This window comes from Notamacropus eugenii, chromosome 6 (genome assembly GCF_028372415.1).
Source record: "Notamacropus eugenii isolate mMacEug1 chromosome 6, mMacEug1.pri_v2, whole genome shotgun sequence".
Classification (NCBI taxonomy): domain Eukaryota; kingdom Metazoa; phylum Chordata; class Mammalia; order Diprotodontia; family Macropodidae; genus Notamacropus; species Notamacropus eugenii.
Window position 1 is genome coordinate 106,136,727 of NC_092877.1, and position 24,278 is coordinate 106,161,004.

At 42.7% G+C, this 24,278-nt stretch overlaps 1 protein-coding gene across 2 annotated transcripts in view; it reads left to right on the forward strand.

The window, feature by feature from the left end:
- Positions 1-1,728: 1,728 nt before the first annotated feature.
- The window catches only part of KIT (KIT proto-oncogene, receptor tyrosine kinase), a 98,940-nt gene continuing 76,390 nt past the window's right edge, over positions 1,729-24,278 (forward strand). For both annotated transcript variants that reach the window (XM_072620793.1, XM_072620794.1), the window contains exon 1: positions 1,729-1,921. In XM_072620793.1, coding sequence (XP_072476894.1) covers positions 1,858-1,921 — 64 coding nt within the window. In that variant the 5' untranslated portion in view covers positions 1,729-1,857. The remainder of the gene's footprint in view (positions 1,922-24,278) is intronic.

Genomic DNA, 24,278 nt, shown 5'->3' on the forward strand with positions numbered 1-24,278 from the left:
GTCATACCTAAACTGGAAGGATTTAAAAAAATAAATCAAGGTCCCAGGAACTCATGATTGCTTCGAGCCTTTCTGTCATCTTGAGAGAAAAAAAAATGTACAAAACAGAAAATGTTATTTCATTTTTGCTGTTTTTTTCAAATTTGGTTACTAGATCTGCTTATTTTATAGGAGGAGATCCTAGGACCTGCGTTAGAATCCTAGCTCTTACTTTACTTCCCTGTACACAGTAAGATCTTAATTAATGTTATTGATTTGACTGCCTTTGTAATCCTAACCTTTATGGGCAGCAGGTTCTTCATCTAAATGAAGCCAGCTTTAATCTAGTGCTCCTCTGGGAGAAAGAAGTTTTGTTTTTTAATTGATCATCAGTTAAATCATTCTAGGTTCAAAAATGCATTATTTTAGAACCTGGGTATTTACAGTTAGGACCCTTCTAGATAGTCACATATTATATACATGGGTTTTCTTTTCTTTCTGTTCTTGCTAAATTACCAAATATGTATGCATATGTTATAACACTAATCCTAAACCTTAACCTAACTTTCACCCTAACCCCCCCATGTTGACTGGACTTCTGTAGCAAATTTATGGGAAGAAAAGAGGTGAGGAGGGTGAGCAGGCATGAATGAGTTGAGATTTGCACCTCATTAGGGAGAGATCACTGACCCATTTGAGTGTCTGGGCATTCTTTCTCTACACTTACTTACTATCCCCTGAGATTGTGGACGTGGGATGTGGGATAATTTTTGCCTGAATTGGAAGGTCCATAGACAGGAAGGTGCTAGAAGCCCTCCAGCCTCCCTCATTATAATCGTACTGTTCTCTCAAGTCTGAAAGGTGGGAGAAAATGCTGAAAAGACCGTAGAAATGGGCATGGTCCTCTTTGTCAATAGGGAACAGTGACCATTGTGAAGGGGTTAAGAAACAAGACAACAGAAGAAGAGGGGGTTCAGGATGGCTTGGAGCAATCATTTTAATCCTCTCTTCTCCCCACACTTTACAAAAATCCCTTTTCCCACTCCAATCTCGGAAACGTAGCCCTCAGTGTAGCGCAGGGGCTTCCCGGGCTAGAGTTAAGCCCTCGAGTTTAGAAGCGAACATTTTCCCTCCAACAATACAGTTGGAGAAAATTAACATCAGTTGTTTGTTTGTTTTTTTTAAATTTTAAATCGAGCGCCTTGCCCTCTCAACCATTGTGCTTGGCACTGGAAGTGTAGATAAGGTTTGGCTCCCAGCCTCCTCCTCCTCGGATGACTTGAACTGGCAGAGAACTGCAGTGGTCAGTTTGGGATTCTGGTCAGGGGCTGAGCCCAGAACAGGTCCCTAGCCCGGGCGCCTAGCAGCCTTATTGTCTGAGTGAGCACCTGCCAGGTGGAGGCACCCGCCCCGATGGCTCATTAGCAGGTGGTGCCGGGCAGGGCAATGGCTTCACCAAGCACTCGGGCAAGGCAGTCCTAGTCCGGTAAACACCTCCGGCGTCCAGACCACAGCCCAGCCGAGGAAAGGTGAAGGCGGCTCCGGAGGACTGGAAGGGGGCGGGAGAAGGTGTCCAATCGTGACCTCCTCCCGGATCGGGAGTGCGCACGTCTAGAGAGAGGGAGCCGAGCGGGGGGCTGGCAGGGGTTAGAAGTGGGAGAGAGCCAGAGGAAGAGAGAGAGGGAGAGGGAGAGGAGGGGAGCCAGGAGGGGCGTGGCCGCCGCGCAGGGGGAGGGCGCTGGAGGAGGGGCTGCTCTCCTTGGCTATCCTCTGCTCGCCCGGCTCCCAGCTCCGGGGGCTTCGCTGGTGTGCCGCGCTGGGTGCATTTGGACTGCAGGAGGACCGCGGAGCTGAGCTCCGACCCCGAGCAGCTGCAGGATGAGCGGGGCTCCTGGTGCCTGGGATTTGCTGGGTCTCCTGATTCTGCTGAGCTTTCAGACAGGTGGGTTAGCTGCTACCTACACGCACCTTCTGCCCCCTCTTATTTTTCCTGGGAATGTTATCCACCTTGCAAAACCTGTGCTCCGGGGGAGCGTGTGAAGGTCCTGGCGGTTCTCGTGCGCCCCGGGTCCGGAGGGCTCTGGAGGGGTAGGCACGCATGAGACTTCCCTTTGGGTTTCCCGAGCCTTTTACTTGCGCTTAGGAGGGTGTACCTGCTCCCTTGGGCAGAAACAAAGCGTTTGGGCCGGGTGGAGCTGAGAGGGAGCCACCGGGAGTGAGTCTGGGCCAGAGGGGGCTGCGGGGGACGGACGCGGGGGTGCCTTTGGATTTCTTTTGTGTGGAGCTCGTGGGTGCGGAGGGCCGGGGGATGGATCGTGAAACTGGAGCTCTCCACGTTGGAAGGCGTTCGGCCGCAGCTTCCTTTTGTTGAAAGTTGTCTGCGGCCGGCGCGTCCGAGTCCAGCAGGTTCTGGGCTCGGTGGAAAGGGAAAGTTGGCCCTCCTGGGCTCTTTCCTGGCCTCCAGCCGCCTCTGCCTGCTGTGCAAAGCCTCGGGCACCCTTTGTGCCGGGGGAACGCGGGTGTGGAAGGACAGGGGACGGACTGAGGCAGACCCTTTGGTTCCTGCAGTCACCCACCGCGGTGGCCGGCGTACCTCCGGACCGTCCCCCTCTTCTGGCCTTTGGAAATGAACTGCACGCTCCTTTGGTGTTTAACCTTGGGAACCCGCAGCGTGCGGGTCTGGGGCTGCACATCCTGCGGCCAGAGGTGTCCATAAAGGAGGCTGCAGACTTAAAAATAATAATAATCCCGTCCCACTTCCTTGCTGGGGTGGCTGCAAGGCTCATTCATCCCTCCCGCCTTTCCTCCTTCCAGACGCGGTGGGAGGGGGCCGCTGGGTCCTGCGCTTTGGCTCCCGCGCGGGAGGAGGGAAGGCGCTGAGCCATTTACCCGGTGCGCTCCCCAACTTAAAGCGGCGCGCGCTCCCAGTGGAAGGACGAGGCACCGGCGCTGGGCTGCGGGAGGGACCTGCGGCCGGTGCCTCCTCGGCCCCCTGGATTCTTAGGATATCTAGGGATTCCCAAGAGGGAAACTGGCGCGCAGCAAGTGGGATAGTAGGAGGAGACGCCAAAAAGCACATTTTGATCTAGTATTAAAGGCGGATTCTAGGAAAGTCCCCATGCACCGACAGGCAGCGGTTTGGAACTTGGAGGGAACCTTGATCCCTCGATGCTGCAAATATCTATGGAGCGCCTGCTAATCTGCACCATCCTCTCCCTGCCTCTCCCCGCATTGGGTGGCCGTCTGGTGGTAAATGGTCCTTAGGACCCTAGTTCTTAAGAGTGTCCTTTAAAAAAATGCTCAAAAAAACCCATTCCTTCTCCAACAAAGAAGGTAACAGCTAAGTAACATATGTTGACCATTCCTGACCGTGATAAATGAGGCATTCCTCACCTATATTCCACCACCTCCCGGGAGAGGAGGGAGTTTTGCTTCCATTCCCTTTGTGCAACCTGAAAGATGAAAATAAAAGAGCTAAACGTGGGCTTTTAGTGTGTGAGGGTGAATGGAAAGCTTTGCTGCCCCCTCCGATCTGACTGAGGTCAGGAAAAGGGAATTCAGCCATTTACTCGCTATTGTGGGAATGAATGAAAACACCAGAGGCACTGGGTCGGAGTTTCCCTGCAACTTGTAAAAGCTTAGCGTGCCCGCTCAGATGTTTGTTTTTCGGCATTGTAAAGCTTTTCCTGTGGGGGGAGGAGAGACCTCGGCGCTCCGGACTCTTGTCCTCATCTGGACTGGGATGGAAACGCCGGACTGGGTTCCCTGACGCATTCGGAGCATCTAGCCTTAGCAGTTGAGCCCCCTCGGTGCCCTTGGAGAGGACAGCTAGATCTCAGCAGAGCTCTGCTGACAGCCAGCCAAGCCAGAACAGTGTCTATTTGGGGTCCTCTGTGAAGTCAATTTCCTCTCCTGCTTGATACTTTGCCTCTTTCAATATACTTTTTTGCATAGCGAATTTTTTTTTCCAGCCTCTCTTCGTCACCTGGGCTCAGAACTAATGTATGTCCTCTGATACACTTGATGTATACAGAGGCCCCCCCCCCCCAATTTTTTACCTGGTGCCTCAGACTCCCAACTCTACTCCAGCCTCTCTCCCTGCAGGGTTGGATCTCCTGGTGTTCTTTCCTTTAGGTGGTAAGAAAAGTGTGTGTGTGTGTGTGTGTGTGTGTGTGTGTGTGTGTGTGTGTGTGTGTGTGTGTGTGTGTGTGTGTGTGTGTCTCTGTCTCTGTGTGTGTGTGTGCATTGATGCAGCTTTCTACCCGAATTAATGTCAGAAGCAGGATGAAACTGCCAGCAGCAGCAGTGAATCATAAGGTCCCTCTTCCTGCCGCTGCTGCGGTGTTGGGCAAGAACCATCCAGAGACAGAGGACAGAAGATATTCTGGGACTGCTGAAAACATGATGGATATGAAAAAGGAAGACAGTTTACCTAACTCCATTCTACACCTCTCCCTTTCTACTCCCCCATTCTTTTCCTTAGAATCTCTTGCATTCCAATTAGAATATGTTTCTTGAGGTCAGGGGCTTTTTGTCATTTCAGCCCAGCTTTGTTCCTTACATATACTGGATCCTAAAATTCTTCTTGCATTAGATTTGGATACAGTGTTTGTTATATTCGAACTAAAGTCTGTCGGTCTACCTTTGCCTTAAATTTCATTTTGCCCAATTTTATATTTGTGCCTAACATAATTCCCAAAACAACATAATTCCCTCCCAGAAAATGGGAGGGTACATTTCTTAGAAGTTTTCTTAGAAATTTAAAACAAAACAAAGTAGTTCTTAACTCTTGGGGTGTACCCACTTTTACGACAAAACATAATTTACATTCCAAAAAGAGCCTCTTCCTTCTGAAAAGTATCCCCTAAAGGGAGTCTTTTAAATAGCATTTTCCTTTGTGCATTTAAGTGATATATAAAAGGTGGGTGGGGGAAAAGTCTTTGGGTTCAATTGCTGTCTAAATTCAGATGCAGCACTCAGAAATGATCATGGAAGCCTCCAAGGGAATGATTCCCATTTTGCTCTAGTATATTTTTTCAAAATTTAGTGCAGAGGCAGAAGCAGGAAGTCTTGGGTTCAAGTTCTTTCTCTGACCTAGGCTGTATCACTATCCCCCAGAGCTCTCTGTAGCTCTCAAAGGCTGTTTCAGAGGACTTAGTTTACCTGCACTGGTAGAACTCAGCCAGAAGTTCCTACTACCTCTGAGAAACCACAAGTCATCTGAGGCAGCAACCTGGAAAAGTGGTTAGAATGTTGAACTTGGAGTTGGGAAAAGATGAGTTCGAATTCTTCCTTCCTAGCAGTCCAATCTCAGCCTGAGTTTCCCCATCTCTAGAACATGTTAAGTACATTAAGTATAAATGCTAACCTGATATTAGCTATCTCCTTCCCCTCATTTAAAAAAAAATTAAGGATTTTGGCTATTCTTTTTCTTGTAATGCTTGTAAAGATATATTCCTAGAGCTTTTTAAAGAGTAAAATAAAAAAAAATCAAAGTATTACTGATATATAATGCCTTATATATAAGAAGGGACCTTTACTAGCTTTGATGAAGGTTATAAGATGTGATAGATGGGAAAGGGTTAATGGGGGGGCGTTATCAGTTGTAACCTTCCTTCCCTGAAAGCTAATTCTCATGAGAGCTGCTATCATGGATTCTGTGCTTCCCTTCTAAAGCCATAGACTTACAGATGTTGTTGTGAGGGATTTATTTTTTTGTTCGTTGCAGTTAGAAATTTCTTTCAGGATTTTGACTCATTTCCTCAAGTCTCTTCCAGCTGATTAAAGGATACAAGGAAATGAGCTCTAATATCCTGAAAAGAATTCTCACCACCAGCTTAGAACTAGGCTTCAGTTGTGAAAAATGCTGCAAGGACAGTGGCCGAGACATTGACTTCTCTGCCTTCCTTAATCCTTTTTAGAGCAGTTAGCAGTTCTTCAGCATTCTCCAAAATAATTTCAGTTTAATTTTTAGAATTTATTGATTGAGAATTGGTGACTGACTTATTGTATTCATAGGATAATAGATTTATATATAGCTGGAAGGGGCCTCCAAGGTATCTAGTCCAATACTCCCGTAATACAGATTGGGAAACTGAGGCTCAGAAGGGTAGCACCTCCCCCAAGGTCATACTGGCACTACATTACAAAGCCTGGATTTTAATCTAGGTCCTTCTAATTCTAAATTTAGCATTCTTTCCACTTTCCAAGTTTTTTAACTACTAAAAAAAAATGGGATTTGAAGGAAGATGAGCTATTTTATAATGCAGATCTGTTTCAAATGTGTTCTCAGATGGTTTAAAAATATAACTATGGTTTAAATGGTTTTAATGGCCAACACCAGAAATCTTGGCAGAGAAATGGGAGGGAAAGGAGTCTTGAAAGGTGAAACCATCTTGATAAGTAAGTGGAGTTGGCAAGTAGATGATTGTCTTCAGACTTTTTCATAAGCAATATGGCATATATTTAAAAAGTACTTAGATTTAGAGCTGGAACCAGACCTTAGAGGTAATTTAGTTCAATCTTTTCATTTTGTAGGTAAGCTAATACCCAAAGAAACTTCCCCAAGAATCACATTGGAAAGATGACAGATCTTCTGACTCACATTCAGTCAGTTTTCTTTCCACTGTAGTGCACTATTTCTCACTTGTGCGGAAAAAGGAGAGGCTTTGGAGCCCAAAGTTCTGGGTTCAAATCCCAACTCTGTGATCTTGGGCAAGTTACTTAATCTTTTAGGGACTTAGTTTTCATATATAAACTGAGGGAACTGGACCAAATTGATTCAAGGTGCCTTTTAAAAGACTCTTAATTCTATAATCTTAGCTAGGTGACCTTGACCAAGTCACTTAACCTTTATAGGGCTCAGTTTCCTCAACTGTAAAAGGTTGAGTTGAGCTAGATGACCTCTCAGATTCCTTTCAGCTCTAAATCTATGATAATGATCTGATTTCTTTTCCTTCATACTAGCAGGCACTCAAAGGTGGTACAGTGGATTGAGAACCAGGTCTGGAGTCAGGAACATCTGAGTTCAAATCTGTCCTTACTAGCTATGTGACCCTGGGCAAGTGACTTAGAACCCTATTTACTTCAGCTCCCCATCTGTAAAATATGATCATGCTGGAAAAGGAAATGACAAACTACTCCAGTATCTTTGCCAAGAAAAAACCCCCATGGACAAGCCCATGAGGCCATGAAGAGCTGAATATCACTCAAGCAAGGAGGCACTCAAACACTTATAAATTTGATAGCTTTCATTTTGTCCAAACTTTTTTGAGAGAGCCAAGAGGTGAAAATCTCTGACTTAAGAGTCACGATAGGGAGAACACAGATTTACCATTACCAGATTTTGGTGAACAGAGTGAAGCTGTGTTTCTTTGTTGGGGATCAGTGCTTGTTGATTGAGGGGTACCTCTCTGCTGGCTTCTGTGGGGAGTTGGGAAGGATAGGGTAGGATCATTTATGCTGTAGGATTGGTAACATACCTGGCATATTTCCAAGCCTTGTCTCCTAATCATTCCAAGTTTCACAGAAACTGCCAACTGTCAGTAAATGCCCTGCCAGCCCTCAAGGGTGTTGAGAATTGGAGAATAAAATTAGAGAATATTAGAATAGAAAGGGGACCCAGGGTCCATCTTGTCTAAATCTCTTGGTGAAATGATTTGTTCAAACACAATTTATTAGTCATGGAGCTGGGTTGAGAAACCAGACCATTTGACTTCCAGTCTAGAAAGGAGGAAGGTCAGGAAATGTGGTGACCAAGTCAGTAGTGGGATCAGAAAGAAAGGAAAAGTGAAAAATGCCCCTGCCTGGTTGGATGAGACGTAGAGTGTCATAGATTCCTCAGGAGGGGAAGCCATGTTGGTCTGGATGGCCGGCAAGGCCCCGTCCATTTCTGGTGTTGAATTTGAGGTGATGACAGAGCACCCAGATGGCAGCCTGGACTTAAGTCACATCTCTCCTCTTCCTGCCAGTCCTGCACCACCTGGACCAGTCTAGTGTTCCAGTTCACATCGTTTCTTGCCTGGACCATTGTCATCACCTCCTGATTGGGCTTCCTGACTAATCTCTTCCTATTCTAACCCATCCACTAGCTAGCCACCAAAAATGATGTTCCTCAAGCAAAGGTCTTCTGTTACTCCCTCTACTAAATAAAATAAACTTCAGTGGCTCACTATCGCCTCTGGGATCAAATACACTGTGGCTGTTCCTGTGTACAGTGTTCTCCTGGCTCTGTTCGTTTCGCTCAGCATCAGTTCATGGAAGTCTTTCCAGGTTTTTCTGAACTCTCCTTGTTCATCGTTTCTCGTAGCACAATAGTATTTCATTACATTCATATACCACAACTTGTTCAGCCATTCCTCAATTGATGGACATCCCCTTGATTTCCAGTTCTTGGCCACCACAAAGAGAGCTGCTATAAATATTCTTGTACATGTGGGTTCAATGTACCTTTCTCCAGGCTTATTAAATATTGCTCCCCTTCCCTCCCATACTGGGGTAAAACCTTTAAAGGTTCTTTTGCTGCTCCTTATGCAGAACCTGTTCTTCCATATGTGAAACCCATGATAGAATCCTTAGTCTTTGAAAAGCTTTAGCTCAAACACCCTCTCTTATTCACATGAACCCTTTATCCCCCCAAGGCTGCTGGTGTCTCCCTGACAAAATCACCTTGTATTTAATTTGTTTCCATTTTGTATACACATGTACATGTGGTCTACCCCAAGAGGAAGGTAAGATTCTTGAGGGCAGGGAATCTTTTCGTTTTGTCTGTTTCTCTAGGACCCTGGCACGGTGCCTGGGAAATAGAAGGATGTCTAGTAAACAAACGAACAAGTAAATAAAGTCATATTGATTTATTGAAGTCAGTGAAGTTTTTATTTAGGGGTAAATATACCATATAAATAATGTTAAACTTTAACAGAATCTGTCTTTATAGCAGCATGGTAGTAAAAGATCTGGGAAACATGACTGGCCACAAGCCAACGAGAGGTCAGTGTGACAAAGACTGCGGAGATGGAAGTCACCTTAGAAATCAAAATCTTTCATTTTATAAAATGACCAGATTTAGTCAACAAGCACTTAATCTGGGCTAGGTGCAGTGCTCAGGATAACAGATATTTGGGCAAGAGCAGCTGGAAGTTTCCAAGAAGCCAGAGAAGGACATGTTGCATTTAGATTTTCTTGGCAAAGGTGTGAAGAATGGGGTGGGCAGGCCAGGCGATAGTAGGGTTAGAAAAACCACTAGGAGAACCTAATTGCAGTGGTCTAAAAGGAAGAATGTCTCCTGGAATCCACAGGACTTGGTAAAGACAGGCATAAGCATCAGGCTTTTTAGTTAAGGAATAACGAGTGAATAGTGTGGGCACAGAGGGAAACAGGGATGCCAGAATGAGTTTTAAGGGGAAAAAAGGGTAAAAAGCCCAGTGTAGGATGTGTTGAGTTTGTAGTGTGCTAGGAGTATCCACAGGGAGATGATGTTCTGTAGACTGGTCCTTAGGACTTTCAGAAGAGAGATTTGGGGGATGGAAGATTCAGACTTGAATCATTTGCATAGATACTTGAAGCTGTGAAATGGAGTGCAGAAATGGCTGAGGGACAAGAGTGGAGAGGGAGGAAACAAAAGATAGCCTTAGGGTATGATTAGGGGTCAGGAAAAAGCTACGGAGACTTAAATACCATGAAATAACAGCAAGAAATAGTATTGTACATTAGGCAATGTTCATCCCCCTCCCCTCTTTTTAAAGGTTTTCTGCACAGTTTGGATTCGAAGTAAATTTGGCATTTTGGGAAAGTTGCAATATGGTGCAAGGAGGAAACGAGGCAGCCCTGTGGTATAGAGAGGGAAAAATCACTGGATTTATAGTCTAAAGTTGGAGGGCTTGCCACTTAGTTACTTTTATGAGATTTTCCTCTCTAAATTCAGAGTATAGTTCTGGGGACCTTAACTAGAGATCCTTGGGTAGATTTCAGGAGGACAAAAATTGGACGTATAGAGGGAAATCACATTTTTCACTAACCTTTACCTGGAAAAAAAAATAGTCTGAGAAGAGTGTGGCCAGACTTGCAAAGGAGTCCAAAGGGGACCATTATTAAAAATAAAAGTTAAGAGCCTGATACCAAATGAGCCTTAAAGTCCTATGATCCTATGAATTGCGTTTCTGGGGCCTGTAAAGGAAAAAGTTTGGATTGAGGTGATGGGAATGAGTTTCATGTTTCAGACATGTGAAAGTCTATGAGACAGAAGAGCGCTGAAACAAGAAGAGAAAGATATAAATAACCTGAAGAAATTAAAGTTAAGACAAGGAGAAGTGTGCCATAAGGACTGGAAAACAAAGTACTTTCCAGGGTCATCTCTTCAGGCTCTTACCAGCTCTGGAATCATGAGTGAGGCCCTAGCCAAAGCCAGGAGGAATGGATTTGATGATCCCTTCTAGTCATTCTCCAAATAATTTCCAGACTATTTGAAAATGATAGTAATCATTTTTTCCTTTTATCTTGAGAGTCATAAATGGTTTTGTGGTGAAATATTTCTCATAAATCCTAATGAGCTACTCACTTTGGCAATAGAGGCAAGCAGCATAGAATGTGGGGATCTTAGGGTCCTGTGTTTATAAGTGAGATTGACCTGTGCAAGAGAGCTCAGAAGTTCATCCTGTCCATTCCCCTCCGTTTTGATGGGAATGGTGTCAATTGTCCTTATTTTACAGCCTGAGATTGAAAGCCCAGAGGTTAAGGGACCCAACGTTGCATAGCTGTACTAGGTGGTAGAAGGGAAAAAGAAACGGAACCTGGAGGGATATATTAATACATTTTTGATTGCTAGAATACAGGGAATACAAGGAGAGGGTATGTAATGTGGTCATTATGGATAAGAAGGATTTTGGTGTTGAAGCTAAGAGGACCTGGGTTTGGGAGTTGCAAAATGACAGACAAATCACCTAGGCTCTCCGACTCAGTTTCCTTATCTGTAAAATAGGGATGATAATTCTTGGCATGCATACCTTTCAGGGTTGTTGTGAGGAAAGTGTTTTAATCTTAAGGGACTTAAGATTCACTTAATGTGAATTGATATTGAGCAATATCAATTTGTGTCAGGAACGTGATACAAAACCAAACCAAAGCATTTCCTGTCCTCAATGTGTTTACAATCTACTGGGGGGAACCTAAAGTATTCAGATAAAATATATATAAAATGTATACAATCATAAGCATTTTTCAGACATCTCTTGTATGCCAGAAACCCTGGGGACAGATATATAGACAAAAATGTAATAGTCTGTACTCAAGGAGCTTAGCTTTGTGGGGAAAGGGGAAAAGGATGAGGGGAATACTGTGGCAGGAGTATTGGAGAAACATCTATCTCCAGAACGAAGCCAAATCAATTCAGAGGAATTACAGAAGAATTTCCAGAGTGGGATGGGGAAATAGTAAAGGATGGGGGCATCAGAAAGTTCTGCTGTAGGTAGTATGTGTAGCATTTGAGTTATTCTCTGAAGAAGGCTAAGGATGTTGTATGGTAGTGAGCAAGAAGGTATTTCAGGGGCATGGAGAGGTAGATAAGAGATCGAGTGTGTAGATGGGAATCAGCAAGCAGGGTAGAGTGTAAGCATCATGGGAGATCAGTCTGGAAAGAGAGGTTGGAGGCTGATGTCTGAAGGGTTAATGCCCCTTCCAGCCCTAAATCTGTGATCCTGTGGTCTTGAGCAGGGAAGGGGCATAGTTGGAATGGTTGTATATTAGGAATTTGGAACTCTCACTTTTGTAGCTGTATGGGATGGATTGGAGAGAGGGAAAGATGGAGACAAGCAGTGACCTTCAGGGTTGGCCTGTGGTGGTGGCAGGAGAAGAAACAACCAAGATAGGAGAGCTTGTCTGGGGATGTCCTTGATTATGAGGAGATAGAAGGAGAGTGAGAGAAAAGGGTCTCATGTGAAGGATATTTTGTTGTCTCGTGAAGGGAGGGTCCAAAGGACACCGTGGAAAAGGAGAGCAAGTTTCATGGAGCAGAGTGGGTAAGGGCTTTTGGGGCAAGGGTAGGAGAACAGGCTGAGGTGAGTTGGGCAGAAGGAGCAGGGAGTGGCAGTGATGAAAGGATTTTCTTCCTTCCTTTGAGCTGCCATTAGCTAGCCATAGGACAGTAGATTCTTAACCTTGACTCAGTAAGTAGATCAGCTCAAGGATACCCAGTTCTTTCGGTAATTCAACATTTATTAAGCATTTATTGTATGCTACATATGCTTCTGGTCCAAGACAGAAGAAATAAAGAGAAGCAGTTCCTGCACTCGGGATACTTACATTCTGTTGGGAGTGGAAAATAACATCTACACCATATAAGTAAACAGAATTTATGCAAAGTAAACACAAAATAATTGGGGAGAGGGGCAGGGAGTTTGGTGAAAATTGCACTAACTGGAGCAAAAGCAGGTAGGGATTCTAAGGCATGAGGAACACAAGCACCTTGGCCAAAAGGGAAAATCAGGGCCTCCAGCCTCAAAATAGACAGAAATAAGTGAGAAGCCCAAGGTCTGACCACTGTTACCTGGGCAGAAAGGGGCCAGTAAGGGAACGCTGTCCAGTGCAACTCCAGTACAATTTGCTCCATTTGTGAACTGGACAGGTCCCTTGATTCTCTTTTCAGGCTTTAATTTGCACATCTTGGCTCTTCCTTGTTCACTGAGCTCAGCACCAGCAGCACTGTCCCAGAGGTCACAGAAAGGAAACCCCCTTCTCAGTTCAGGTTCATTCTTGGGTCTTTCCCTGGTTATTTGAACATGATGAACTTATTTGGATACTTTCTCTCATAACGTACTTGAAGGCTTCAGAAGGTCTCGGATCTCTACGCTGTGATTATCCTTTCTCAGCAGTTCAGACCTGACCTCCTCTGTCCTGCACCAGCGCCTTTCTCTGACATAGAGATGACCTTGGCCCTCCGAGGCTGTGGCCCTGTGAGCTTTTGTTCTGGAGAGACTTCAGAGACAGAAGGTCAGGTGGGGAGGTGGGCAGGGAAAGTCCTGCCTTGCACACTTGCAAGCCTTGTGACCTAGGGCAAATCACTTAGCCACTCTGCTTGTTTCCTTGTCTGTGAAAGTGAGGAGGGTAGTAGCAGTCTCCTCAAGACTGTCCTGAGAATTAAATGAGATAATATGTAAAACAGTTTGCAAAACTTCTAAAGCTGTATATAAATGTTACCTTATCACAGCCTTCATCTGTTCAGCTCCTCACCAGTACGTTGGCCACTAGTCAGTCAGTTAATAAATGTTTATTAAGAACCAGGCACTGTGCTAAGTGCTGAGATTATTAAAGAAAAGCAAAAGGCAGTCCCCTCTGGCTGAGGAGCCCATAAACCAGAGAAGCCCAAAGGACTGGGCGGTAGGATTATTGTTGTTATTACCAGATGATTACTACCATGGACTGCACAGGTTACCACTTAAGGACCTGGAGGAATATAAAAAAGCAGCTGATGCGTAGATATGTAAATGGAGGAAGTAATTCTATCAAATAAAATAGGAAAGGAAAAATTGGAGTAAGATAGAAGACCTGTTTTGGTTGTAACCCACTGTGTGACTTGAGTCCCAAAATTACTGTCATGCATCCTCATCTATAAAATGAGGTGGGGGATTGGACTAGAGAATAATCCCTAAGGCAGAATTTTTTATTTTGAAATCCTCATTAAAATACAATGGCAACCGTTCGGGTAGAAGAGATGTCACAAGGAGGTACTTTTCTTTCTTCACTAGCTAAGTGGTTTATGGAATGATAGAGAGTACTGAACTAGGAATTCAAAGAAAACGTTGTGTTTGGGTTCAGGCTCTGAGGCTTCTTAGCTTTCTGACCTTGGGTCACCAAAAAAGTTGCTGATGTGTTTTGATATTAAATATAATCCATTTCTGAATATATTCTTTCTTGTCTACTGTACCTTTTTCTTTGTGAACTTCTGTTTCCTCATTTATAACATTAGGGGTCACACCACCACCCTCAGCCTCCCCCCTCCATCTTAGAGATGTTTATGTGAGGGAAGCACCTTGTGATCAGGAAAGTCCTACTCAAAATGGGAGCTTTTCCTCATTGCCTGTGTTGTGTGATGTATTGTGTAGTACCTGGGGGAGGTACACAATCCCTACTCTCAAGGAATTTATAATCTCATGGCATTGATAAGATTTGTACACATAAGAATGTATGAGAGAGGGATATGGAGAGTTAGGGAGAGCCCAGTGGAGCTGGGAGTTGGGACCAGAAGTAAAGGATGGAACTTTAAAAAAACTCGGAACAGGCTTCTTTTTTCTTTTTTTTTTTTTTGGACAAGCTTTTATTGAGTGCCTGATAACTGTGCAGTGTTCAATAGATGGAAAGTTACATGGTCCCTCCTCTCAGGGAGTTTACGATCTGGAGCAGAAGAGGTATTAACACAGAGCTGTAACACAAGGTAGACTCTTAGTGAGAAGGAAACATTAAGCAAAGTAGCATAAGGCATTCCAAAAGGGCTGTGGGGACCAGGGAGGACCTCATGGAAGCAAAGGTGCCCATTCGAGGCCTTGAAAGAAGGAAAGGATTTCAGTTCAGTTATTGATGGCTCTTTGGAAAGGCTCAATATGCAGAATAACTTTTTAACACTTAAGAGTTATCTCATAGTGGATTGGGCTGCTTGGGGGGAAGTTGTTGGCTTCCCTTCCTCAACAGAGATTTTCAAGCAGAGACTGGCCTCTGTGTTACAGAGGGAATTCTTGTTCTGCTGAGGGTTGGATTAGATAAGAGGTTCTTACTGTAGGATTCATAGATCTGGTGATGGAGCATGTAGAGAGATTTCTGGGGGACGGTAGTCTGTGGATTTGAATGGGAAAAAATTATTTCAATCTAATTGGTTTCTTATGTAGTTTATGCATGAAAAAATATTTTGAGAAGACTTCACCCAAGTGTTAAAGGGGAGCCTTGATGCAAAAAAGTTTCAGAACCTCTGCCCTGGGTTGTCCCTGAGGGCCCTTCTGACACTGAGATGCTGTGATTCCGTGGGATTAAAGAAGAAGATTTCATTGGGTCTGGAGTTGGAATGGGGGGTGTAACATGGCAGTTGGGCCTTAAAGGAAGGATAGTATGTCAGTAGGTCATAATGGAGAGGATGGCCCAGAGATGAGGAGGCAGGTGACTGTGCTCTAGAAATAGGGGAATAGTGTGAGCTAAGGTCCAGAAGTAGCAGAGTGGGGGCGGTATTGTTTAGGGGATGGCAACTACTTTGGAATGAATCATGGAGAAATAGAAGAGGGAGAGGCTGAGGTGGTGATTATAAGTAAAGTCTGAGGGAAGAAGTGTAATCGGAATTGATGCCTGAAGAATTTGGATAGAGGAAAGACAAGTGTGTGTGGGAGGAAAGGGATGAACCTCTACTTGGAACTAGTCAGAAAATAAAGAATGGGTCAAGTGAGACTAGTGAGAAATCGAGAGATGAATAGTGTGGAGTCAGATCCTAGAGAATCCTGATTTTTAAAAAATTGCTGATGTGTTTTGATGTTAAATATCATTCATTTCTGAATATATTCTTTCTTGTCTACTCTACGAGCCATGGCTTATACAAAGACTTTAATTTTTAAAATGGAGAAAATAATCAGTTCGGCAACATCAATCATATCCGATAGTATATCCAATATCGTATATCCATAGTCCACCACTTCTGGAATGAAGTGCATTTTCTCAACTCTTTTTTTTCCAGGCACCAAGCTTGCATAATTTCACAGTGTTTTCTTGCATTGTATTATTCTTTCCATTTACATTGTTGTCATGAATGTTGTTTTCCTGGTTTCTGTTTGATTCACTGTATCGGTTTATATAAGTCTTCCTATGATTCTCTGAGTTTAGATTATTTGGTATTTGTTATGTGTGGCAGTATATTTTAATTTTGTGTTGTGTTCCACAATTCCCTTACATTCATATAGCATTTGGCCATTCTGCAATAGATGGGTACCTACTTTGAACCCTGTTCTCTATTACCATAAAAATGTTGCTGTGAATATTTTTGTACATGTGGGATTTTTTTCTGTATTTAACTTTGGGGTTCTAAGCCTTAGGATTAGGACCTTTGGATCAAAAGATATGGACATTTTTAGACACTTTAAAAAGCATATAATTCCAAATTGTTCTTAAATAGTTGGGACAGTTCAGTTTCATTATTATTTTATATATTACTATGTGTATTTCTATGTGTGACTTCTTGTAGCCCCTTTGACATTAACTATTCCTCTGTCTTTTGTCTGTTTAATTTGCTAAGTTCAAGGTGAAACCTTAGAGATATTTTGATTTGCATTTCATATATTATGATGTGGTCATCTTTTTCATACGTTTGTTAGATTGCTTTTTTTCCTTTAAGTATTTGTTCATGTACCTTGGCCCTATAAATTCACTGCAAATTGGCTCTTAAGTCCTAAGTATTTGTACTAATTCCCTTTATATTTTAGATAGAGCTCTTATTAAATATTTTATACAAATAATTTTCCCCAGTCAACAATTCTCTTTGCTATGCTAGATGCATTGACTTTGTGCCAGAGCTTTTCAATTTCATGTAATTAAGATGACCTGTCTTATTAATTGTGATCCCCTTTTACCCTTGTTTTGTTAGAAGGTTGGGGCAGCTAGGGGGTACAGTGGATAGAGCACCAGTGCAGGAGTCAGGAGGACCTGAGTTCAAAGCTCACCTCAGACACTTGACACTCAATAGCTGTGTGATCTTGGGCAAGTCACTTAACCCCAATTGCCTCATCCTGGGTCATCTTCAGCCATCCTGATGAATATCTGGAGGAGAAGTGAGGCTGGTGACCTGCACAGCCCCCCCTCACTTAAAACAAAGTCAAGCGTAAGTCATGTCATCATTCCTCTGATGGCATGGTCTTCTTTCGCAACCAAGGACCATCACACTGTTAGAAGGTCTCTCTGGTTACGGAAAGTAACCAGCTGATCTTAGATCTTTTCTAATTTTTTTTTTTTACAAAGTGATCTTTTGTATGCCAGCCATTTATCTGATTTGAACTTAGCATGCAATTTGTGTAAGATGTTGATTTAAATTTATTTTTAACCAAATTGCTTTCCAGATTTCTGCACAGTTCTTGTTGAGAAAGGAGTTGTCTCAAGGAGTTTATGTTTCTTCTTGGGCTTGTGAAACACTGAGTTATTGAGAGAACCTTTATTTTTCTGCCCCACCGTAACTGCTATGACAAACTATTCAATATGTCTTCTGACTTTTAGAAGTGTATTGGAGTCAGGTAACTGATCAGACAAATGTGACACAAACCTTAGCTTTTTATGTGTTATATATGTATATTGTTGAGTGCATCATATTGTTGAGTGCATCAGGTCCCTTAATGGAATCCGTGATTTAACATTTCCTCAGCTCTCAGTGATCTCTGTGTTATCCTTGAGTGTACTTAATAGATGGTTGTTGAATGAATGAATTCTGTTTATTCACTCTGAATTCTTTACGACACTTGAAAAAATTAAGTAGCTTTATGACGATGTAAATAATGTAGATATCAGCACTAACTTAGAAATATGTAACATTATAAAGCTTATTTATGACCTTAGGATTTTTTGTGTTATAGTACCTTATATATATCAATATATTTATATAATATCATAGCAGTTATATTAAGAATATAGTATGTAAACTTCATTTTACCTTTGCCTCATATTTCTGTCTCTTCTTCATATTTGCCATTCTCCATGCCAGTTAAATTAACATATGTTGGCATTATTTTGATCTTAGCCTAGCTTCCTACCAGCTACTCCTGTGGGTACATCTGCTGACATGGCTCTGGAAGCTTGCAAACTCATTTTAATACCATTCTGGGTAGAGTATAATTAAGGTGGAAGGGAAATTGGGCTTTGAAGTACATGGACTTTTTCCCTACAGAACAGCTAATGATTTTTAGAAATTCTCTTTTGGATCATTCACATTACTCCTCAGTGCTTCTCTAGCATCGATAGTTCACAATGTCTTTAGTACCTTGAATGAGCATTTCATTCATATACTCACTGGTGATTTGGATCTGCTGCTGGAGAGCTGAGCTGACCTTGATTCTTCTCTCAAAGGATGGAGTTTTACAGTCTTAAGCACAATGATAACCCAGTTAGTGTGCCCTGTCATGAAAAGAGTTTTTTTGTTTTTTAATTTAATTTTTTCAATGAATAAAAAATCTTAATCCCTCCGTTCTCCCTCCTCACAGAAAAGAAAAAATAAAACTTTTGTAAGAAATAGTCATTATCAAGCAAAACCAATGACCACCTTGGTCAGACTATGTCTCATTCTGTACCTGGGATCTATTATCTCTCCTCTGGGAGTGGGGTGGGAGAGGGAATGGGCAACGTAAGCATTTTATCATTAATTCTCTTAAATTCAGGCTTTCATTGTATTGATGAGAGTTCTTAAGTCTCTTAAAGTTGTTGTAAAGGGAATTTTTCAACATGTTTGCTTTAAATTATTTAGAACCTTACTTTGATCAGTGTTCCAAGTAGCAGGATTGGGGCTCTTGACACACAAGTTCCTTTTTGTCCCAGTGACATAGCTACCTGGCTGGAATCTTTTCTCTATTTGAAAGGTAGAATTTAATTTAATTCAGTAAACATTTATTAAGTGCATGCTATGTGCCAGGTCAGCTGCTAATTCTGAGGATACAAATAAGAAAAAGTCCCTACTGTCAAGGAGCTTACAATACCATGGGGTAAGATCGCACTCAAGAGGGGTATGGAAAGGGTTGAGGGGTGGGACGAGGGGGTACCCAGTATAGGAGCATCTTATTCTGCAGAGTGGAGACCAAGCAGAGCAGCAGATGCAAAGTGGAGTGAGTTGCGGAGAATCAATCCCAAGGTCAATCTCAAGGGGGATTGAGGGTGAGCCTGGAGGACTTTTCCCACAAAGAATCTTGGGCAGTTAGACTTTGGTGATAACCAGACAAATAGGTGGCCACCCAGGACACCAAAGATCTTCAAAGAATAGAGAGGAGAGAATGAAAAAGGATACTGCTCTTTTAATCACTGAACACCTGCCCTGCTGTGAATGACTAATGGTGACACTGACCCAGAACAGAAGGAAGACAGTGGTGGGAGAGGGCAAATGAAAATGTAAGAGGGCACGGTGATGCCCAAATCAGGTCTGTCATAGATGCCCGGGCCTCCCAGTGCTGTGGGTTTCTCAAGGTCAAATTCAAATGCATTTGCTTCACTTTATAAAAAATGTACTTTCTAGACCTTGAAGGGTGAAGTAGTAGTGTGTGTGTGTGTGTGTGTGTGTGTGTGTGTGTGTGTGAGAGAGAGAGAGAGAGAGAGAGAGAGAGAGAGAGAGAGAGAGAGAGAGAGATTAAACAAAGGAAGAGGATTCCACTTTGGAGAAGGCTAATGATGAGTTGTGTCAGGTAAAAGACATACTGTGCCTTGGAGAACCTCACTAATGGAGAGACAACATCCAAGGATGATGCACAAGTTATAAGCAAGATAAAGTGGAAATAATCAGCCAAGGGAAGACACTTTAATTAAGAAGGATTAGGAAAGGCTTCCCTTAGAACGTATTAGGAAAGGCTTTCTCTAGAAAGTGAGAATTTGTCAGGGATTTTGAAAGAAACCAAGAAGAAGAAATAAGAAACAAGGGCATTCCATGTGTGGGGGAAAGTCGGTGAAAATGCCCCAGAACAGGAGATGGAGTGTCTTTTTGAGAAACAGCAAAGAAGCCAATGTCACTGTATGGAAGAGTGTACCTGGGGAGGTATAAGGTGTAAGATTGGAAACATAGAAGTGAGGGCTGATTATGAAGGGCTTTGAACACCAAGCAGAGGATTTATAATCGATCCTGGAGGTGATAGGGAACCATTGACTTCTATTGAACTGGAGGGCAGGAGGGAACCAGTAGACTTTATCGAGGAGAAGTGTGACATGGTCAGATATGTGTTTAGGAAGATGGCTTTGCTAGATGAATGGAGGACTTATCCACTTCTTTGGGTCCTTATTATCCTATGGCCAATGACTCCCACGTATGTTATGTATTACACATCTCAAGCCCTGGGCTATCCGTGAAATTCTAGCCTGTTTTTCAGTCTCCTGTAGTCCAATTTCTTTCAGATGACCCACTGACTTCTCAAATGCAATATTCCCTCAAATGGAATGATTTCCACCTCTGAATGTGCCTCTTCTCCAGACTTCTACTTTTTGTTGAGGATCCCACTAACCTTCCAGTCATTTGGGTTCAATTATTCATCCTTGATGATTCTCTCTCCTTCATCCTCTTTATCCCCGTCAGTTATCAAATTTTATTGATTCTGCCCTGCAAAATCCCATTTATCGGTCCTCTTGCCCATACAGCGACCACAGTTCAAGCTGGGCTATTACAAACGCCTTTAATTGCTTTTTTTGACTCAAGTCAAGCACTTACATCACCTTACCCAGACTGTTTTAGTAACAGCTCCCTTTCCCCAGGATTTCCTCTGACCAGTGCATTCTCCAAAAGCTTCCAAAATAGCCATCCTAAAGCACAGGTCAGGTAGCCAAGTTTCTTCCTTGCCTAAGGGAGGACTTTCCTGATCCTTTTCAGATAAAATGCAAACTCTTAGGTGCCATTTCTTAGGTGCATCATTTATTTAATGCATCCAAAAATCTGCTTCCAGCCTGTCTTTCCAGGCTTCCTTATTTCTGTTCCAGCTGCCTGGCCTTCTACTTGTTGCATGGATTAGAAATTGCCCCTCTCTTTTCTATGCCTGGAGTGTGCCCCCTTCTTACCTTTGCCTCTCAGAATCTCAGTCACAGCACAAAGTCTTTCCTAATTCCCCCAGTTTGTTGGTGCTCTTTCCTCCTTAAGCTCCATGGTTATATTTATTTATGGACTTCTCCCCAGTCCCCTGCTCCCTGAGAATCTCAGCTCATTGAGGGTAGAAACTTTCATTTCCTTCCCCTAACATTCCTAGATGTAGAAAGTCATTAAAGGATGTTTTTACCTTGGACCAGAAAGGATTTTAAGAGGCAGATATGTGGCAGGTTTTGTGTTCCAGACTTTGGAAACAGTCTTTGCAAACGTGTGGAAGTGGAAGTTCAGAAGGAGATTTGCAAGTCGTTTTAGTACTTTAGCCATTAAAGTTGGCTTTAGTGTGGAGAATTTGAAGATTTGGAGGAATGTAAAGTAAGCTGGCAAGGTAGAACTGTAAGGTTATAGATTTAGAGCTGGGAGGGTCTTTAAAGGCCAGCTGTCCAGTCCAACAACTTCATTTGCAGATGCAGAAACTGAGGCTCAGAGTGAAGTGATTTGCTCAGAGTCACATTGGTTACCAGGTGGCAGGGCTGGTGTAGCAGATGATTTGAACCAGCCTGCGGAGGTGGTTGTTGCCCTTTGGCTTTGCATCTGTACCATGTGTGCTGTACTATGCTTGAAGCCTGATGGTGTGTGGTACCTTCAAGGAAAGGATCATTTAATAGATGTATAGGCAGTAGGGAGCTCCTGGTCGTTTTTGTCGAGTGTGGTAACATGGCCAGATGTGTGCACTAGGAAGGTTAGTTTGACTGTTACATGTATGAAGGATGGTTTGGAGAGACAGGAGACAGATGGGCCACCCAGGAGACTATTACTGCGGTATAGTCCAGTTTACAAGTATATAACCTGAGGCTGGGGAAGGTGAAGGGGTCCACATCCATATGTTAAGTGGCAAAGTGAGTCATTTGGTTCCAGACCTTCGGATCCAGTGATCTTTCCAATATACCATTCCCCTTACCCCTGCTCTCATTAATCTACACTATTTTTTAGTCCAGAGATTTTCGACATTTTTTTTGTGTCTTGGACCCCTTTGGCAGTCTGGTGAAGCTTATGAACCCTTTCTCAGGATAATGTTTTTGAACACATACAACAGAATACATAAGATTGCAGATGATAATATTATATTGAAACACAATTACCCAAAAACCATTTTTAAAACATTGCAGATCCCAGGTTTAGAACAATTGTTCTAATTCATATCTTTGTATCTTCCAGTAACATCTCTGAGGTAGTAAAGGAAAGGTTAGCACTAGAAGGACCAAACTGTGTTAGCTGATTCAGTGTGTACGTGTAGGTATGTGTATGTGTATACATTTATGTGTGTGTATATATATATGCATGTGTGTATATATGTGTATATACACATGCACATATACTGTATGCATGTACACACATATGTATATACAAGCCAAAGAAAAGAGTACAATGAAATTTTTTATTTAAAAGTAAAATTATGATTTTTTGTTAAATTCATAAAGTTTTAGGGTTGTAGATCCCTAAAAGCAGGGAAGGGATGACAGGCTCATCTGAAAACAACAGCACATAGAATTCATAGAGTTTAGGAAGGGATTAATTTATTGATAAGGAAACTGAAGGTCTAAATTTCCTAGCTAGCTTGCAGAAGAACTGAGATTTGACCCTGAGAAGTGGGTCCCCCTGACTTCAGATGTCATATTTCAAGATAGCAGATAGTCATAGATTGAGTTGAAGGTGCGGGGGTGGCTTGATAGACTTTACTGTGCCAAATTCAGTTAAAAGCCAGTTCCTTCTGGAACTGAATGAAATTTCTATAATGAAGGGGCATTTAGAGATTGTTTAGTTCAGTTTCCTCTTTTTTGTCCAGTTGAGGCAGTTGAGTCTCTCTTGGGGAGGCAGTAGGTCTAAGGGCCTTCCTCAGGGTCACAGGATTGAGCCCAGACTATCCCTCTGCGCCATCTTGAAAACTTAATCGGTGACAGTGGTCTATATATTAAAGAAGCTATTCAGGAAGAAACGATAGATGGGAATTTGAAAATGATAAAATGTTAAACAGTGAAGGAAAGCAACCAGCCTCCCTCACACACAGTTCTTCAGACTGCCTGGCATTAACTTTCAAAGCTTGCGATAATCATCTGTCACCTTGTCTGTAGGCCCTGGTTGGCTCTGGATAAAATGCATGTTCTCTTTTGGCATTTAAAGGTCTTCCATAATCTTGCCCCAGCCTGTCTTTTCCAGGATGGTTGTGCATTAACTCCCCAAACAGGGTTACTATTTTACTTGGAATATTCTCATGTCACCTCCATTTTTTTTTTTTTTGAAACTCCTCCTCCTCTTCAAGGCCATATTTTTTGCTCAAGAGACCTTTCTGGATTCCCCTAGTTGTTACCCTCCCCTATCACTTTCTATGTATTTTGTGTATCTCCTGTGTTTATTTATCAGTGAATATATTAGACACACGTAGCAAAATAGAAGCCTTTTGAGGGCAGGGATATTTGACTTTTTTATTTGTAGCCCCAGCGTCCGGTGCATAAGGGAAGGAGGGTTAATGATGAAGAGTCAGGAAGTAATGAGTTGGAATTCTGCCCCCAGATAGTTATCATCTGTATGACCTTGGGCCTCAGTTTTCTTATTTTAGAGGGTATAATAATAATGGTTCCTACTTCAGAGGGTTATGGTAGGCAATGCTTTTGGCAAGTCTCAAAGTTATTATTATCATTATTGCCGAAAAGTCGTAATTGATTGATCAATCTAGACCCCAGATTTACTGTGGAGCTCATAGACCTGACAAGTCCCCACCCACCTAGCACAGAGTGAATGTAATTACTCAGTAGGAATTGTTTCTCTTTCACCCAGGAACCCTGAGGATCTTCCCCTTCCAGTTTGATATTTATTTTATCCCTTGAGTAGCTACTTAAAGAAACCTGCATTCATTGAATGTGTATATCTCACTCAAAGTAAGAATGTGATAAGACCTTGGCCTGAAAGGGCTGGGGTCTCATACTGCATCCTGGGTCATCCAGTCATCCTGATGAATATCAGGCCACTGGACCCAGATGGCTCAGGAGAAGAAAGTGAGGTTGGTGACCTTGCACAGCCCTCCCTCACTCAAATCAAAGTCAACTGCAAGTTATGTCATCATCTTGATGTCATGATCCTCTTTGAGAATGAAGGATAAACGCAAGACACCAGATTGGTTAGAGAAATGTTTCTTGAGTTCTGTTAAAGATAATGATATTTCTTGTTTAAAAGTATTGAACCACATGTATGTTTTTAATATTGCCTAACAAAGATAACATCATTACCCAATTAGGTGCTTTTTTTTTCTTCCCTTGGCTTTTGTCAGGGAGACAAATTTGCATATCTCTAATTATAGTCATTTGATAAAAATACTGCCAGGGCTTGACATAATATTAATTCAGATTTCCAAAAATACTAAATTTCCTTCCTCAATCGAGTCTCCTCCAAATGGTCATTGATTTAAATTATATAGTAAAAGGCTACAATTTTGGAATGGACCCTTTCCCCCCTCTCCTAGAAATGCCCATTATTCTTT